The sequence below is a fragment of the Hypomesus nipponensis genome, chromosome 10, assembly GCF_054491055.1.
Source record: "Hypomesus nipponensis isolate SF chromosome 10, ASM5449105v1, whole genome shotgun sequence".
Taxonomy (NCBI): Eukaryota; Metazoa; Chordata; class Actinopteri; order Osmeriformes; family Osmeridae; genus Hypomesus; species Hypomesus nipponensis.
This window is the reverse complement of record NC_140370.1, coordinates 4683130-4700489: the sequence shown is the minus strand read 5'-3', so window position 1 is coordinate 4700489 and position 17360 is coordinate 4683130. Positions and strand designations below refer to the sequence as shown.

Here is a 17360-nt window from a genome sequence, read left to right as displayed (position 1 = left end):
GGAAAATATAAGTATATGTATGCTGCCTCATAAGTAACAACATTATTAATGCAGAAAGGTTTAGGTGGGGGTACTGTTGTGATGGTCACTCAGTTGATGGCTCATCCTATTCCCACTTTAGATGCAATTAAATTGAGATTGTTTTTTTCTGCTCTGCCAATTGCAAATTCAAATGTCTGCTGTAGAAGTTTGTTTAGGGACGTGCTTTCCTTCCTTAGAAAATATTTATTGAAAACCATAAAAAATGGTTCTTTACAGTTCATCCAGAGAAAGGTAAAATAAAACAAACAATGCAAATAACCTGAATGTATATCTTAAATATAGGGTGAGTCAAAATAAAGACAATTATAGACAGTTTGCGTGACATAGATACATAGTTTACTTCATAAAATTATTATGAACACAACATACATGTTAGGCTACAAACAGTTACTACTGTACAGTTTCAGTCCTCCTTAACTGTACTCGTTTGGTTATGAGGTCAGCTGCCTGCATAAAATAGTGCACAACCAATATAAGATATCTAAAGTAGGAAGCAGGCCTCCATCCATCAGACTTCCTGCAACTATTTGGGTCTAGGCTCTGACCTGCCCTACACCCCACATAATTATCTGGGCTCTTCTTCTTGGGGTAGGAAACTCAATAGAACAGGTGATTTCAGTGTACTATTTGTTGACATTTCGATTTAACAAAGTTACATAGAACAGTTATGTGCCTTTCAAAGGGTGACATTTGCCATCTTTGTCACCTCCTTCCCATGAGCTGCATGTTCCAAAAATAACCTCAGCTGTCAGACCGTGTCTCTGTTCATTGCCATTTGTAGAAGCAAAGAGATTTCAGCTGTTTGACAGGGCACCCACAGAAAGTAATGCTTTTACTTATGCTTCTGATAATATAATATAATTAATAATAATTTACTTTAGAGCTTTACCAAAACAATGTTGAATATTTATCATTGCCTAATAATTCATGGGGAAATAAAGTAGTATGTCATTTTTTTCTTCAAATAGTTAATTTTAACTATATGCACCTCTAGAAGTTATAGAAATGCAACACTTGTCTGTTAATACACTTAAGTATGCAAATTACATGTTGATTGTCCATTTGTACTTCAGAAATCAGCGGTTTATTATAATCTCGGTCCACGTTGACATCCAAATTAATCAATGTAGCCAAAGCCAAGCTACTTTTTGGGGGTGTTTTACAAAGATGATCCAAATGTGTTTTCCTCACCTTGAGTCGTGAGCCACCCTCTGGTAAATCAAACGTTGACACATATGGACGAAAACTTCAGTGGTTTAATTGTCAAAAATATAATCCAAGAGAACTATTTCAACAAAATGACCCTATTTTAAACCACTAAATAATTGTATATCCAGGAAAACGTAACATCCCCCCAGTCTCCTGCGGTGGGTGGTTGACTACGCTTATTTCTTTTTTCTTCTTTGGTACCTCATGATGCCAAATAGCTGACGTTCCTCTTTCGGTGCAGCCTCCTTTCCAAAATAGACTTGTCAATTACTGAAGAGATAGCCTGGGTGGTGGTAAAATGGTCCGACAAACATTGCTCCTCCTTTTATTACTGATAACAAATACTAACTGTCTATGTGGTCTTGCTCTTGTTGTCAATAAGCCATATCAAACTATTCCTCAGCACTTATTATCGTATTATTGGTCTGGAAGAAAGTTCATTTCAAATTGTGTCATCAACACCCCTAAGTTTGGTTTCAGGTACTTGAATGCAAATTGTGCAAAAAAAGTTTATCTTGTAAAACTTTAATCTTTTATAGATTTTATTAAAGTACAACATAAATATCAATTAAAAAAGTCACTACATTACATTGGGAAATAGGATTGTGACATGGATGTGTAACTTCGTGTGGCAAAGGGGTCAAATTAGCCACAACAAAAGAAACTCACAAAACACCCTTCCATTTCGCTATACGATTGTAGACTACAGAACTATTTCAAGAATTCTGCTAAGGTCTTTCCTATCACAAACCAAGGTCATGGCATTACGGTCCATTAGCACCACTCACATTAACAGTCAACAGAGCAGGAGGCAACCATCAAGCAATGATTGCTCTGCAGTATGTGAGGTAGGCTACTGTCATCTGTGATTATCTGTATGGTACTGAGAGTAAAATTCAACCAACTGTTTGTCTGGGCAGGTCATACTATTTCTTGAGCGTGGGCTTTCCCCTCCTGCCTCTGAGTGACAGCAGCAGGCCCCCAGGTCTCCTATTTAAACCCCTGAAATTCTAGCACAGGGTAATCCTTACAATACTGGCTGACTGTTGCCATGAGCAATTCGGCTTTCTGACTTCTGGTCTTGACTGGCTCATCCATATCCAGGGTCATCTTGTGAATCACCATAATCCCATTGGTGGGATTGTTACATTTTGTATCGTATGCATTGTTGCTAAATATTGCTTTGAAAGACATGTATACTAAATATCTACAACAAATGTAGGATTTCTACACACAGTGCAAGAAATCCGATGCACTGGCTTGATGAAGCAAGATCTCTTCTACAAAGCACAAGTTAAGCTGTTTCTCCTGTGGCAAGCTTGGGCCAAGCCAAAGCAGGTTTTATTCAGTCATATTTGGACATATCAAGGTGAAATTGTGCATGGGACTTCAGAGTGATGCCATCTGGAAGCCCACTGGATGTGAAGAATCATCAGTCTAAAGTACATTATCATTATTGACACATAGACAAGAGGCAATGTGGACATTTACATATATGCCTGCTTCAGCCATATTGTATTGTATTCATTTTTGCTACATTATTTCTTAAAAGACATGTATCTTACACATCTGTTTAAGACAGACTGGACCCAAAACGGGAACCTAAATACACAGAAACAAACAAGACACAGGTGGACACAATGAAACTGGGAAACACTAGTGGAGGGAAAAACCAAAAACCAGGGCGACACGGCTGTGGCTGTGACAGTGCCCCCCTCTAAAGGGACGTCACCGGATGTCCCACAAGGCTGGGCAGGGGGTCAAAGCAGGTCCAGGGGACGGCCCGGAGGCAGGGCAGACGGTCGGGGAAGGTCCGGGAACGGCCTAGGGCCCGGAGCAGGTTCAGGGGGCAGGACGGGCACTGGAGACGGTGGAGAGGCCGTGCACAACCCAGGAAGCAGCCAGTACTCCTATGGAGAGCGCGGGCACCGTGGCAGGCAGCAGCCAGGGGTCCTCGGGCGAAGGAGGTGGTGGCCGGGGCGCAGGGCAGGAACGGGGCTGGGTACCGGCGGCAGGCGGCCGAGACTGGGCAGCGCAACCTTGTTTGTCCGGGCGCAGGGCGGCACAACCTCAGGATGAGGCAGGGGCACAAGGCAGGGGCCCAGGGCAGGACCGAGGCTGGAGTCGGGGTTTGGGCTGGGGCCAAGGCAGGAACCAGGACCTAGGGGTGGGCCCTCCGCCGGTCCACCAAAGGCAAGCCGGGTCCCCATGAAAGGGTTCGGGGAGCTCACCGCTGGGTCCAATTTTGGTCTTAGCATTTTGTCACAACGTGAGGTGGGGTTGGACCCAAATGCAGGGGAGTTGGCAGGCATTGTCAAACAAAGGGTTTACAGGGTTTTTCCTGCATAAAGAAAATTTGGGCGTGCGCCTAAGCCGTTTTCCGCCTATGACAAATCCCGAGCGCCTGAGGCAAAAAAGTCTGCGATGAAAACAAACAAATCCTTCACATTACACTGCCGCCTACAGGTTTAGCATAGTTATGATGGCGCTCGGGGGCGTATGTGCGGGTTAATGTAAACAGAAACATTTTTGAAAACGTACTTGTGTGTATGACGTTATTTTTGAAAACGGAGGGGCAGAAATATTAGTTTCTGTAAATACCCTGCTATGTGTAAACGTGGCCTTACGAACGCTCATGAAAAACTGAAGCTATTTATCTGGGAAACATTTTCTAAGTTGTCATTGTTTGTGTCAAACAAGTTGTGAATTAGTTGAAACATTAAAACAGGAGATCATGACTTACTCTGTGCTCAAAGTGATGCTCGAGCTCCAGTGGTTGGCTCTGCAGGTGAACGAAACTTTCGGATGACGTTGTGGCAGAATCACGTGAACAATTCCAGGATTATGGTTTTTTTCCGTTGGTTGTTGCGTTAAATCTTACCCAGATACAATAGTGCTATTTTCTGATTAGCTATTGTCTAGACATTTTATTTTTTTGATTTGGGTTATAAGTGGCAGGCTTGACTAAGAACTCCATAGCCTGGCTGCCAGCCCAATTAAGCCCCGCCCACAAAAAAAAATGGTCAGGAAGTTGAGTCTGGTTTAGCCTGGCTGCCAGCCCAACTTCTCCCCGCCCACAAAAAAATTTGGTTGGGAATTTGGGTCTGGAAGGTCTTGTATTTAGCCTGGCTGCCACCCCAACTTCTCCCTGCCCACAAAAAAATTTGGTCGGGAAGTTGGGTCTGGAGGGTTTCATATTGGGGAACAACTACAGAAAACCAGAATCTGGGCGTACCAATGAAATTGCCAGGGAGGGCTTTATACGATGATGGACAGATGATCAACAGTAACGTAATCACCAACGTCACGAAAGAGCCCCTGGGTTGAATTCATTTTCAACAAACAACATATTACGTTGCTCTGATTGGTTGTAGATCTATCCAATTGAGCGAAGAGGTATTTGTTTTATGAGTTTGGTTGAAACACACCCCATAGTCACAGCCCAACGGAGAGTTTTCAGACTCATATTCTGACTAGAATTATGAGTATGACAACGTCAGGCTACCAAACCTGCATAAATATCTTCAGAATGGGTGGTTGTGAATGTCAGCACACTGAGATTAAAGCTCCAAAATATATAAAAACAAAAGCATTGTATTGTTGGTTTTTGTCTGTAGGGACCAGAAGATTACAACGTTTTTACTATTCATTACCCTTTGGATGGGTTCTACTCTGGAGTTCATGCAAATGTAGGCATTAAACCATTTTTTACCCAGTCTAGAACCTCACCAGGCCCCTGCCAGTGATTGCATAGCTTTGGGACACCCCCTTCTTATGAGCAGGGCAATACACCCAGACCGAGGCGCCGTCCTCGTCTTGGATACCCAACGTTTTTAGATGTCAAAAACAGACTGAATTACAGCTGTTTGAACTTGGGCCAAATCTGACAATGCTTTCCATAGAAAAAACAGCTTGCATCAAATCACAAGCAGTGATTTAGAATTCTGTAGGTTTAAATGTGCTTTTACGGTTCCTTTGTCAGGAGTTAAGTCTAACCTTCTAACATGTATATTTTACAATATTTTGCCATTTTGAAGAGGAATCCACCATTGCTGCTTGCAGCTATGTTTCAATTTTGTTATCACACTAATAAAAAATCTCAGAATGAATGATCGTTATTGTATTTTTATTTCAAATCAAGAACATAACATCTTGGGACACACAAATGATTGCACACAAAATAAGAATCATTTACCTATATTAACTATTCCGAAAACAAATAAAATGTTTACTGTAAAGCTGTGATGAAAACAATATATTTTGGCATTTTCAGCTAGTTCTTAAATTACCAAGCAAAAAAAAAACTTCCAACACTAGAATATGAAAACGTAGCACCTTGTACCAGTCAATATGTTTCTTGGACTGGTTGATAGGGGATAACAAGCTGTGATATTGGGAGGGTTATGTGATAGGAGTCATCTAATCAACACCAGTTCAAACGGGTATTGAACATACATGCTCCCAAGAACTGCTTCCTCGGGGAAGGGAAGACGTGCAAAACAAGTCACTTACAGTAGATGATGTGAAACACCTGTCTACTGCAGTTGATGTTAAAGTACACAAGCCTACTCCACGATAGTAAAATACAACTCCTGCTTAGTGCCAAACATAAACCGGCCAAATATCAATACTATACATATGTGCAGCTAATACGGTTAAGATTTGATGGTTGACATGAAATTGTTTTTAAGAGGAACTACGTCTAAACCTAAGGCACGGCTCAAAATATAAGTTAAAAAAGAAAGAGATATGAGGCATTGACATTTAGATATGGAAACTGGCAAAGGGCAAGAACTTCATGGGAGGTGGGGGGAGGGATAATAATCAAGCTGCCACATCTCCTTAACTAAAATCTCATGGCATCAGCAAAACATCAGTGACGACAAATGAAGAACAGTGATGCCCATGTAGCATATATATCCACTGACATGACACCAACCTTTCCCCCAATAGGGCAAACCTTTACTGACCAGAGGTAACAGCAACCAGGTGTGTGATTGGCCACAGTGCTTCCAAGTGGCCACTGTGGACAACAACAATACTAGACATGGTGATGCTATGCTTATATACATAAAGTGAGAGAAGCTGGTCAGGATGGTGAAATACACAGTCCCTTTGAGACCGCTGCACTTAAATTGTAGTTGTTGCGCTTATGCAACATAGGTTAATGTTTTTGTCAGTGCAACATAGAGTAGAGTTAATGTTAGCTTAGCATAAATAAACAGATGTTTTTTCTTCCCATACAAACACATAATAGAAAATAGTCAGCTACCTACAAATGGGTGAGCGGGGGGCTGATGTCTGTGACATTTGAGGTCTTATAGGGGTTGTGAGTAGTGAGATTAATACCTAAATGTATTCCATCCATAAGAATAGCAGTGTTTAAGATGATGGTGTTACGTCTCAAGCCATTATGGTTACAGTCACTATGATACATTATACTACTTCATGGGGTAGGCTACATTCAGCATTGCCATGCAGTTATTTGTCCTCAGCGAGATGCACTTCTGAAACCACTAGGTGGGGCTGTATCCCAAAGAACTGCAGTTGTTCACTCTTAATGTAAGCATCTTTAAATCCTCTTCCTTGTGCATGGGTTTATTTTCACTGCATTGATTTCAAAGACAAGTACTGTTGTAAAACATATTGTGGGAACTTTGTTAGTCCATGCTTACACTAATGCAATGCTTTTTGAAGGAATGAATGTACGCTTTAAGGAGAGGGTGAAAATGTGGAGACGATTTCATATTTTCTAGAAAGAAAATGTGTTTACTGAATAGTTGGCCTACATTCTAGCAGGAAAACATGTTTTACTTAATTTATTTTCTTTTGGAGGGAGGGGTAATTTGGTATATGAAATATGTTAAATAATTTATGGAGCAGAAAATCTCAAATAAAACGTAAAGGAAGTGACAATCATTGTCAAGATTGTTCTGTTATATAAAAAAGGAAATACTGGTACAGGATTAATTGTTATTAAATTAAACAACCTCCATGTAAAGATGCAAAGCATGCTGTGGCAACAGCCCTTGTTTTATACATTTTGAGTGTGCCTTTGAAGATTGGAGACACATAAAAAGGCGCACACACTCCACACATTGTTCAACCAATCAACCCAAACATTCCTGTGACAACCTGTCCACAACGCTTGTCCTTAACTCTACGATGTATTGATGGCTTTAAAGTGAGCACAGATGGGGAAAAATGTATCTGTAATGGAAGAAAATAAAAATCGAGGTCAAGACGAGGTCAAAGGAGAAGAAAATTGAAATAAATACTGAAATTAAAATATGGATGGTCAATAAAAACTGACAGACAGCAGCTTTCAATGTTCCCAAGGACTTTTCGTTTTTCCACAGGTGTTTTTGATCTAGCCCCTGGAGGCTTTCGTCAGGTTCTCATGTTGTCGTCCTGGCGACGCACCTAGCGTTACCAAGGTACACATCACCTCAGTACTTTGATTTGTCTATTGAACACAGACAGCATAACTAAAACCCTACTATTCGTAGAGGTAAGACGTGGAAGTATATTTATAATCAATGAGGGCCTAAATATGACAATTTTGAGGGTTGTAATCCTACTGTCCTTGTCGCTGAAATGGTCAGGCAGCTATGAACACACTACCATGTAGTGTTTTCAGCACCAAGTAACATGTTTCCGCGTGAACGTGTTCTCATAACACCAGTCTTCGACATGCAAAACTTAACGCATCTAAAGTTGTGATGGTTTTGCGGCTTGCCTTTCACAAACGACTACCCTGCAAGAATTCTGTGTTCTGCCTTCTGAGTTACTGATGAGTCATGATCAACCATACCCACATTTGGAGCGACGCCACCCCTTTTCCTCAAGTATCAAACATAAACTGAGAGAAAAAATATTGTCGACAACAGTTCTCTTTCACACATTTACGCAGGCACACACACGCCACACGCAGACTGTATATACATTTATAACAAAAGGATGACGAGGAGAGTGACGGAAGACTTGGTTTCCCTGACGTCACATCCCTCCTGATGTGAGAGGAGAGGCATGGAGGGGCGGAGACAGTGGTTTATCCAATGAGCTCCACCGACTGAGCGATGTCCATAAGGTCCAATTCAAACTCTCCAAACCGATCATCTAAGGCCACAATGTTCATTGAGAAAGAAAAGTGTAAACACTGCAACGAGAGCACAGAGAGAAACGACATTAACTCGGCTCTCCTCCGATCCCCTGTGGGTAACATGGTGGTTGGCGGCAGACGATAAAGCCCCCACCTCGTGACGTAAGGCACTCTAGCAGCTACTTTTAGTGTCCTCTTTAGGAGTCGACCCGCTGTTGATCTCCTCTTCTCCTTCATCCTCCTCCTCTTCCTCGGTCCAGCCGCCCAGACGCAGAGGAGTGGGCATGGACAAGCTCACAGCTTGAGTACCTGTATGGAGACAGGAACATCCACAGGGTTCAGCAATGACCTCCACCGCTCCACTCCAATCTGTCCATCTTGTGACGAAACTCTGCAACTCTCAAGTTGACGCTGGCCCGTCGAAGCTTGAGTCTTGACTGAGGAAGGGTGGTAGAAACGTACCAGTGGTCGTGTTTAGATCCTTCATGGGGACGAGGTTCTGCCACTGGCCAGAAGCCCTCTGGGGCAGGGCGTTCTGCTGGTGGACCTGCAGGGGGACACAGACACACGCGTCACAAGGATCGGAAACGGTTCCAGGGACAGGCTCCTTTCAGGTGGAAGAGTTTCAGAGGGGGGTCACGTCAGGGCGGTCGGTTACCTCGTGCATGTAGATGGCGTGAAGGCTCATCTCGGCGGAGGCGAACTCTGTGAGCAGCGGGGTGTTGTGGACACGGGAGTCGCTGGCCGACATGCTGAGAGGAGAGTTCCCGTCAGGTGCGTGAGAAATCGACTCGCTCGCGTGCTATTTATACCTCCACTTGTTTGAGTTTTTCAAGACGGGTCTATAAGAAGGTCTATAAGCAAGCAACATGCATGGGCGGAGCTGCAACTGCCTTCGGTCGTTACACGGGTGGCAGAAAGGCCCTTGACGGAGGCTGCCAACACTTTAACATCTATTATATTCCACAGAGCATTTTGAGTGCCTCCAGAAAAAAAGCTATACAGACCAGTGCACATTTTAAAGGCGTATTTGTAAATGACTGCTGTGACCACGGCTTTAAAAAACGACGACATTCATTGGAAACAACGACGTCCCCCCCTGGCCTACCTGTCGATGAAGGTGCGGTCGCTGCGGTACATGGGGCCGTCCGGGTGGGTGGAGGCCAGATGGACGTGCGAGCGGCTGCGGCCAGCGTGCGGGAGCTGGGAGGCGGACAGCGAGGCCAGGACGCTGGCGGCGGCCGAGGCGGCCGTGCTGGGGGGGAGGAAGCGGCGGTCTCGCCCCGGCAGACCCGACGCCGTCAGGACAGGGTGAGCCAGGACGCTGGCCAGCAGGTTGTCAGGCTGGACACAGAGCAGAGGGCCACAGGTCAGGAGTGTAGGGTGGCACCGTTTACCCATGAAATCCCTTCCAATCGACTTAACCGATCAATTTCATGAATACAGATGCCATGACTCGATACCAAGTCTTCTTCAGTACGACTGTGAGTATATTCAAAGCATCTGCTAAATGAATCAAACGTCAAATGTGTACATACCCTTAGAGTAATAGTGAGAGAGAACAACAATCTTTCTGGAGGACAGGTTCTCCTAGGTATGAGTACTGTACACGTGTGTGTGTGTGTGTGTCACTGACCAGAGTAGCATGTGTGTGGCGTGGGTGACTCACAGCGGAGGCCGAGTCGTTGGAGAGCAGGGAGGCGCAGAGCGGGGCCTCGGAGAGCAGCAGCTGGGCTGGGGGCCCCGTCTGGGCGTCCTGGTGCACCTTCTCCTTCAGGTGGCTGATGAAGACCGAGCTCTCCTGGGGGGGCTGCCAGCGAGGGTTTTTGATGGTGAAGTGCATGAGAGACAGCTCTGTCTTGCCGTTCTCCGCCTGTTGGTAGACCGAGGCCTCCGTCTGGCCCTCAGACATCCACTGGGGAGATAACAGGCACCACGTCAGACAGGGGAACGGCCAACTGTATTAGTGACATCAAGCGGCAACCATATTGGAACATCAACGTTGGAAGCAGTCGTTGTTACAGTACTTCAAATTAACTAGCTATGCTAAATTCGGCAATGCGTCACATTGTAAAATAAGTTAAAATAAGAGAAACTTCCGCTCTTTCCAATGGCCCGCCTTGCCAACTATGATTGGCTGTAAAAAGATTGCTGGAACACAATTGGCTGGAAAGTAGCGGGTTTCCCCCAAATAAAGAATTTACTTTCTACTGGCACAGAGCTGTCTGTGTTGCAACAACTCTCAGAGGGCCTCATTAGCTTGCACAACATGTTTATAAGGTAAAAAACCCTTTCTTTTTTTTTTACTGAACTATTTTTGCTATACCTGTAAAAATATACTGTCTTAGGCAATGCAGGCCTTGCGCGCACTCACCATTGGGTTGCCATGGCGGCGGATGTCCATCTGCGCGAAGGAGCAGATGTCGCCCACGCCCACCACCTCCACAGTGAAGTTCCGGAAGAAGTCGATGATCTCCAGGGACCTGTTCCTCAAGACGAAGATGAGGATGAAGGGCGTGACGATGGGACTGAGCAGCTCCTCCAGGATGAACACCTGTGAGGGGACACACAACAACGACCAACACCGGCCAATCATGTCCAGCTTCCGACCAGGCACGTTTGAATCCAGCCCAGGCCACTTCCTGTGTGACCATCCCCCTTCGCTCTGCCTGGTTTTCTCGTCTCTCACTAACAATCCAAATTGAGATGAATCATAAAACGAGTCAGGGTTAAACCTTCCCAATGCCACAGAGAGAACAGTCCCACAGTTACAGCTTTGGTGTCCCACACCCCACCCAGTTGGAGCACTGTATACTCAATGACTTCTACCCCAGCTAACCGATCAATCATCCTGACTTGGTTTATGGAAGCCAATGAGCGGTATCCTCGCACGGCCGCCCCCCTCCCCTCCTCACCGCTTTGTACTGGAGCAGCTGGGCCACCTCGTCCCTGGTTTCACTCTTGTTGGCCGTGCCCCTCCAGTGGTCTGGCATGTAGTGGATGTGTGCCAGCACGCACTGCAACAACTGCTCTGGACACCACACCATATGCTCATCTGGAATGAAGGACCTGCAACACACACACACACACGCATCATTTCTCCATATTCCGTATACAGGATTCAGCATGACAGCACGTTTGATGTTTGACGTCCAAAATCTGCAGGCTGCCCTTCAGTCTATAGAAGATTGAAGAACGTTGGTTCTGTCACCCAACCGTTCACCAGTTCCCCTTCCCAGATAGAGGGGGCTACTTCGTTGATAATAACAGGATAGGACAGGGACTCGGACTCTCTCGTCAAAGGGAACAAACGAGGGTCCCACGGGTCCCCCAAATCCCTAGCCTCACCTGGTGACGGTGATGACCACGCCCAGCACGGTGATGGCCGTCAGGATGTGCTGCACGGTCAGCACGTCCTCGTCGTACACCGTCAGGGCGATGAGCACGGCCAGCACCGAGCCGGAGAAGAAGGCCACGTTCTTGGCCAGCACGGCGAGCAGCGGCGAGCTGAAGGAGTTCATGTACTTGGACGTGGGCTTGTAGCCGCGGCCCAGCCGACCGTGGAGCTCGTGGTCCAGCTCGTTGAAGTGCCGCAGGTACAGACGGCCGTACAGGGACCAGCGGCGGGCGCCCAGGCTGCCGGGCTCGCGCCGGATCACCTCGGTGTAGCTGAAGAAGGCGTACAGCACCTGCCACACCAGGATGAAGGGGCAGAGCAGGAGGTTGGCCAGGCCCATGAGCAGGATGACCCGGCTCAGCTTCTGGGCCAGCTCGAGACGGTTCCCTGCCCGCTTGTACTTGGGGTGGAGGTTCCACTTGTTCTGGAACAGCGAGCCGGGCCCCCAGAAGAGGATGAGCTCAAAGTTGTATTTGAGGCCCTGCGTGAGGAACACCAGGTTGCCCAGCAGGGGGAGCTGCAGCTGTACAGGCAGGAGGGACTTGTTGACCATGGCCACCATGTAGTTCTTGAAGCGCAGGATGCGGTGGTAGATGTCCAGCTCTGTCAGCTCCTTCTTGTGGATGCACATCTGCTGCTCGCGCTGCAGGCTGATCAGACGGTCCTGCACCTCCTGCCAGGTGAAGTTACACAGATCGTCCTGGAAGGGAATCGTATCGAATAACCACATGAAATCGAACTTTATTTATATAGCGCATTTCAGACCGGGAGGTAACACAATGGGCTTCACAGAGGGGAAAAGGGGGGGGGGGGGGGGGGGTCAAGCACTCTCCTGGAGAATAATATCACAATAGTAGAAGATGTATGTATTTAGCAGGGCACTCTAATGCACACGCACAGTGTGTGCGTGTTTGGGGGGGGATTTGAAACTGCATCTTCGAGATCACGTGCAAGAGCAGTCAACTGCTCTAACCACTGAGCTCTACCCAGCCCCGTGGAGAGGACAAACGAGCTCCAGTTTATACATGGCACACAGATACCTGAATGGCAGGTCCACTGACAACTTATATAACTATTCAATTAAAAATGAACTCGTTGTCTCAGTTTCTTTTTTTCTCTTTGCCGCATGTGTTAAAATGTTTATCAGAAGAGCCTTAGAGGAGGTCCAGGCCAACTTACCATCCTGATCTTCAGGGCTTTAATGTAGAACTGCCGGATCTCCCAGTAGCTCAGAATGTTACAGAACACCTTGACCAGCCGATAGATCCAAAAGATGGCGGCCATGATGAGGAGGAATATGATCCAGCTGTTCTCCTGGATCCTGGAGACACAGCAGGGATGGGGTGGAAGGAACATAGTGTTTTGGAGGTTGATATTGTAAATATGACAAAAGGGTTAGAAGGTAAGTCTCAACTGTTCACCTTTAGGCAGAAATTTCCCTCTATTGTGTGATCTGGCTATCTGAAAAGTGTGATATATTGAATGTGATGCCCTAAATTTCAAAAGAAACCCAATTCACCTACAATCTCATTGTATGTCATCATTTGGGCGAAATCATATCTAAAAGGTTAGTCAACGTTGATGACGGTGTAAATATACAGACTCCTTGTGTATCAGAAAAGCTGCTTGATTTCCTGTTTCAAAACACGAGCCCCCCCCCCCCTTCCCACATTGGGTTATGATCTAGTATGCAGTAGATATTTCCGTTTTTGTATTTCGTATTCTCAGAATCTCACAACCCAAACGACAGGGGTGGAGGAGGGGGACGTGGGCCAGTGTGGATGGGCAAGTTCCAAAAGGTGGGGCGTGTTGTTCCAACTTAGAGAAGAGTTTCTGATGCGGCTGGGCGTCAACACTTAGGACATCCGACACACATTCACTCAGGGTGGTTTTCGGGATGGGGGGGGGGGGAGGAGGGCATCGGGACCCAGGGTTGTGAAGAACGACAAGCTAGCCACGTTGTGAAGAAAAAAACAAAAAACAGATTGGTGGTGAAGGGTTCAGAGTCTTGCTCCAGGCTGCAGGGTCTGTCATGTGGTTAACAGGCTGCCTGCCCAGTCCTGTGTGTTGCTTGATAGCGGCTCTCCTTCCAACTGGCCCTGTCTTCCCTCACAAGGGCTATCCATTACACTGTCCCCGTTTCTCCCGGTTGGTCAGTACACCGAGCACACATACACAAATAACCGGCTCCAAGAAAACTACAGCCGTGTTGCAACTTGACAAGATGTTGACGAGTCTGTGTTGAAGTAACCGGACTGTTAATCTACTCATGATTAGAGCGAGGCTCTCTTTAAACTTGAAAACACGCACACTAGCATCTATCACTAACCAGTTATTCACGGCTAATGACAAGGGAGTTTGTGTTATAAAACTAGGCAACTCCATTGCTTCTATAATGGTAAAGTCTTACAGTTTTTCTGATTGACAGTGTTATTCTGGCTGTGAGGAGTTTTTCTTAGTAAGCAAACTCAAACACAAGGGCCAATGCATGCCTTTAAATAACTCAGGATCCAATTTCACTAAAACAGACCTCACAAATATGTAAAGCACAGCATGAATAGTGTGCAGACAGTATGTAAAGGACAGGTTTGGTTTAGGGGGAATACAATGGGTGAGATTGAGCCATTCTGAAGACCTTGACTTGACCTCCTATAACATCTCTGTTACAAAAGAGGGAGACTTCCATATTCCAAGCAGCAACAACCCAGAGGCCGTGTTAAAGTAGGCCAGTGCTCCGTGTCTCCAGCTGTCGAATGTGAGCATGTCTTAGAGTGAAACTACATCTGACACAATCCAATAAGAAAACATTAGCCTCTGAATGACTAGTAATAATTCAATTAGGCATGGCAAATGAAACCTCTCTTCATATCTGATGCAATTCAGCAGGCCCTGACATGTCACTGTCGTGATGTGCTCAGTGTCTCTTCAGCTACATGTAAACAAACCTACAATGTGACAGAATTCTCACAACTGTATCTGATTGCTACCAGATACTCCATATTGAGTTAGTACGTCAATTGAAATCTCTTGGTGGTACAGCAGATTCTATTCCTGTTCTGGCTGTGGTGTCACAACATAGATAAGCTGCTAGAGAACGGTGCCAACACACCTTACTTAACCTGTGCTGGCAGGGAGGAATGACCAGCTCCCCTTAACCACAATGTGCACATCTACAACAACCATGTCCAGCCCATAAATCTAGGCCTATATCCAACCATATGAAACCAATATGCATGCAGCCCTATCCACCCCAGAGATCTGCATATAACCTTATCAATCCCCATACAACCATATCAACCCCACACACCTACAGACAGCCATATCAGCCCCAGGCCAAGACAAACAGCCCCCTACCTCTCAGTGCACTGCTGGCTGGGTAGGATGGCATCGGGCAAAGAGACCTTGTTCCTGTCCAAAGGATTCTGGCCAGGCCCAGTGTGGTTCACGGCCCGGTTGGCAAACAGGACATCATACTCCACACAGTTGAAGAGGAACGTTGTGAATGTGACAACAAAAAGAAACTGACTGTGGGGAAGAGACGTAAGAATGGGGTTAGAGAGCAAATTACAGATGATTATCATAAAGACTGCACAGGGACTATCTGGGAAGAGGAGTGAGGAGGACACTTGCCTTGATTATGGACTGAGACCAAATATTTATTTTCTCTCCCCACAAACAGCTCACAGACATATTTAGGGATTTAACAGAGCTGAGCTGCTCTGGTTCAGTGTGGTTGAGTTCCCAGGAATCCGTTGTTGACTAATAGAGAGGCTGAGCTTTGTTAAGAGATGTCCTAGTGTGAAAGGACTTTCTCAGGCTAACTACTTTGGTGTGATATAACCCATTAGTGTAGGACTAGGGACAGACAAACATCAGATTCACTATACAGGTGAAGTACTGCTCTTGCTGCAGCCTGCTGGCTGAACATCTTTTGCCATCTTTGTTTAACTCTAAAGTGCAGGAGTAACAACAGGGGAAACACTGATTATATATTCCCATGTAAAACAGTTCATTCAGACAATAAGATGGTAAAATCATACTTACACAAGTTCAAAGAATTCAGAAAGCATCATACAAGAAAATCCATTTTTTTGATGGAAATGATAGATGTGGAAATTCAGGTTAAGGAAAAGGAAAGACATTGCAAATTAAGCATTTTCTCTGAGGCAACTTAAGTTGCCAATAGTAAGACAATAAAACACCAACTGTCACTAACAGACACACCATTAAAAAATGATTAAGTAAGTAGGCCTAGATTTTTTTAATTATCTATGGGCATTCTACTGTCATATTTCGGGTTTGATGCTCTTCTCCAAACCAATTTGATATTCAATTGGTATTTTCAGAATCATCTTTACATGTTATTACAAGTGACTAGATTATGTGAAAAGGATATTCTTGTGAAGAAGTTGTCCAGATTCTTGATGTGGTGCCATGAGTCTGTAAATGAGGATGAGCAGGAGAATCATAAGTAAAAAGGCAAGGCTCAAACTATAACTTACTCACAAAGATGTGAAGTTAGATTGGACACATTTATTTGGCAAACTTTCAGTGCATGGATTCAATATGCCCTCAACGGTTACCATGTGTCAAATGTTATTACCTTTCAGGCCCTCTGGCACATGCACTAACAAGTCCTCCTCTCCGGGTGGTGAGTCCTCCTCAAAGTCCTCAATTCGTTGATACTCCTGGTAGGCTTCTAAGTTGGCCATTGTGCTTCACATTCTCACTTCCTGAGGACAGAGACAGTTGTATTAGAGTCTTTCGAGGAATTTCTGTCAGGTAAGTTAGTCTGCCTGAAACCAAGTTAGTTTACTGTTATTTACTGTAGCTGGAACTGCAGTATGCGTCCAGGGGGGATAATCCATATAGCAGGTTATGCGACATAATCGGGTAAATTAACTCTCCAGATGACACACAATGGAATACTCCCCAGTTCATAACCAACCGACAGTCCAAGTCCGACAGTTCATGATTCACTTTCGAGACCAAGCATTCAGTACTGTACATGTACTGACTTGAAGACAAATTAGCTGAAATCTGCGTAGATAAAGGTTAAATGAGCTAGCTCACTCAGTATCAATGCGGGGTGACAAAGCTAATGTTAGCTGGCTGTGGCCAGTACTGTAACTGCCTATAGCTACAACTACAGTACTAGCTGCCACCCTACAAAGATAATACATATACAGTACATTATGATAACATCGTAATTACAAACTCATGGCAAGTGGCAAACGATTGCTGGTTTGCTACCCACCTCTCAGCTTGATGTAGTCGGACAGCTACTGTAGCGGTCCAAACGTCAGTTGTTTTGTGTTAGCTAGCAAGCAAGCCCCGCTCGATGTATTCTACTTCGGCTCCCCTTTCGTACCATACGTTATATTTTGATTTTAGTTGCTCAAAGCACACCCTGTTTGTAGAGTATTCGGTAAAGCGGTCTTGTCCACGTTATGTAAACACGGTTATCTTACTAGTGTAACTGTTTTGTAACTGCATAACCACGCAACAACCTTAAAAGCTGTTTACAAGAGCCATCCGTAGGCTTCCACGGTTGTCTTTCACAAACAAATGTCAACAAAACACCATTTGACGTCACCGTGTTTTTATGTT

General features: G+C 45.3%; 2 protein-coding genes across 8 annotated transcripts in view; both read right to left on the bottom strand.

The window, feature by feature from the left end:
• Nucleotides 1-1486, bottom strand: part of obscnb (obscurin, cytoskeletal calmodulin and titin-interacting RhoGEF b) — a 59739-nt gene extending 58253 nt beyond the window's left edge. For all 4 annotated transcript variants that reach the window (XM_084707437.1, XM_084707440.1, XM_084707439.1 and 1 more), the window contains exon 1: nucleotides 1234-1486. The gene's annotated coding sequence lies outside the window, so the exon portion shown is untranslated. The remainder of the gene's footprint in view (nucleotides 1-1233) is intronic.
• A 3874-nt stretch (nucleotides 1487-5360) lies between these two features.
• On the bottom strand, nucleotides 5361-17297 carry atg9b (autophagy related 9B). Of its 4 annotated transcripts, XR_014767183.1 has the most exons (16): nucleotides 17008-17290; nucleotides 16354-16483; nucleotides 16147-16190; nucleotides 15795-15859; nucleotides 15105-15275; nucleotides 12930-13071; nucleotides 11702-12450; nucleotides 11269-11422; nucleotides 10728-10907; nucleotides 10023-10268; nucleotides 9462-9697; nucleotides 9012-9105; nucleotides 8816-8900; nucleotides 8508-8662; nucleotides 8197-8410; nucleotides 5361-7461 (listed from the first exon to the last, which is right to left on the bottom strand). XR_014767183.1 is itself a non-coding variant. In XM_084708228.1 (15 exons), exons 2-14 carry the CDS (start codon nucleotides 16460-16462, stop codon nucleotides 8526-8528), a joined length of 2412 nt encoding a protein of 803 aa, XP_084564354.1. In that variant the 5' UTR covers nucleotides 16463-16483; nucleotides 17008-17290; the 3' UTR covers nucleotides 5361-8410; nucleotides 8508-8525. The 4 variants fall into 4 exon arrangements, 3 of the variants coding, with proteins under 3 accessions (XP_084564354.1, XP_084564356.1, XP_084564355.1); XM_084708228.1 differs by having other exon boundaries at nucleotides 5361-8410; XM_084708229.1 differs by lacking the exons at nucleotides 5361-7461; nucleotides 8197-8410; nucleotides 9012-9105 and having other exon boundaries at nucleotides 8522-8662; nucleotides 17008-17297.
• Between the last annotated feature and the right edge of the window lie 63 nt (nucleotides 17298-17360).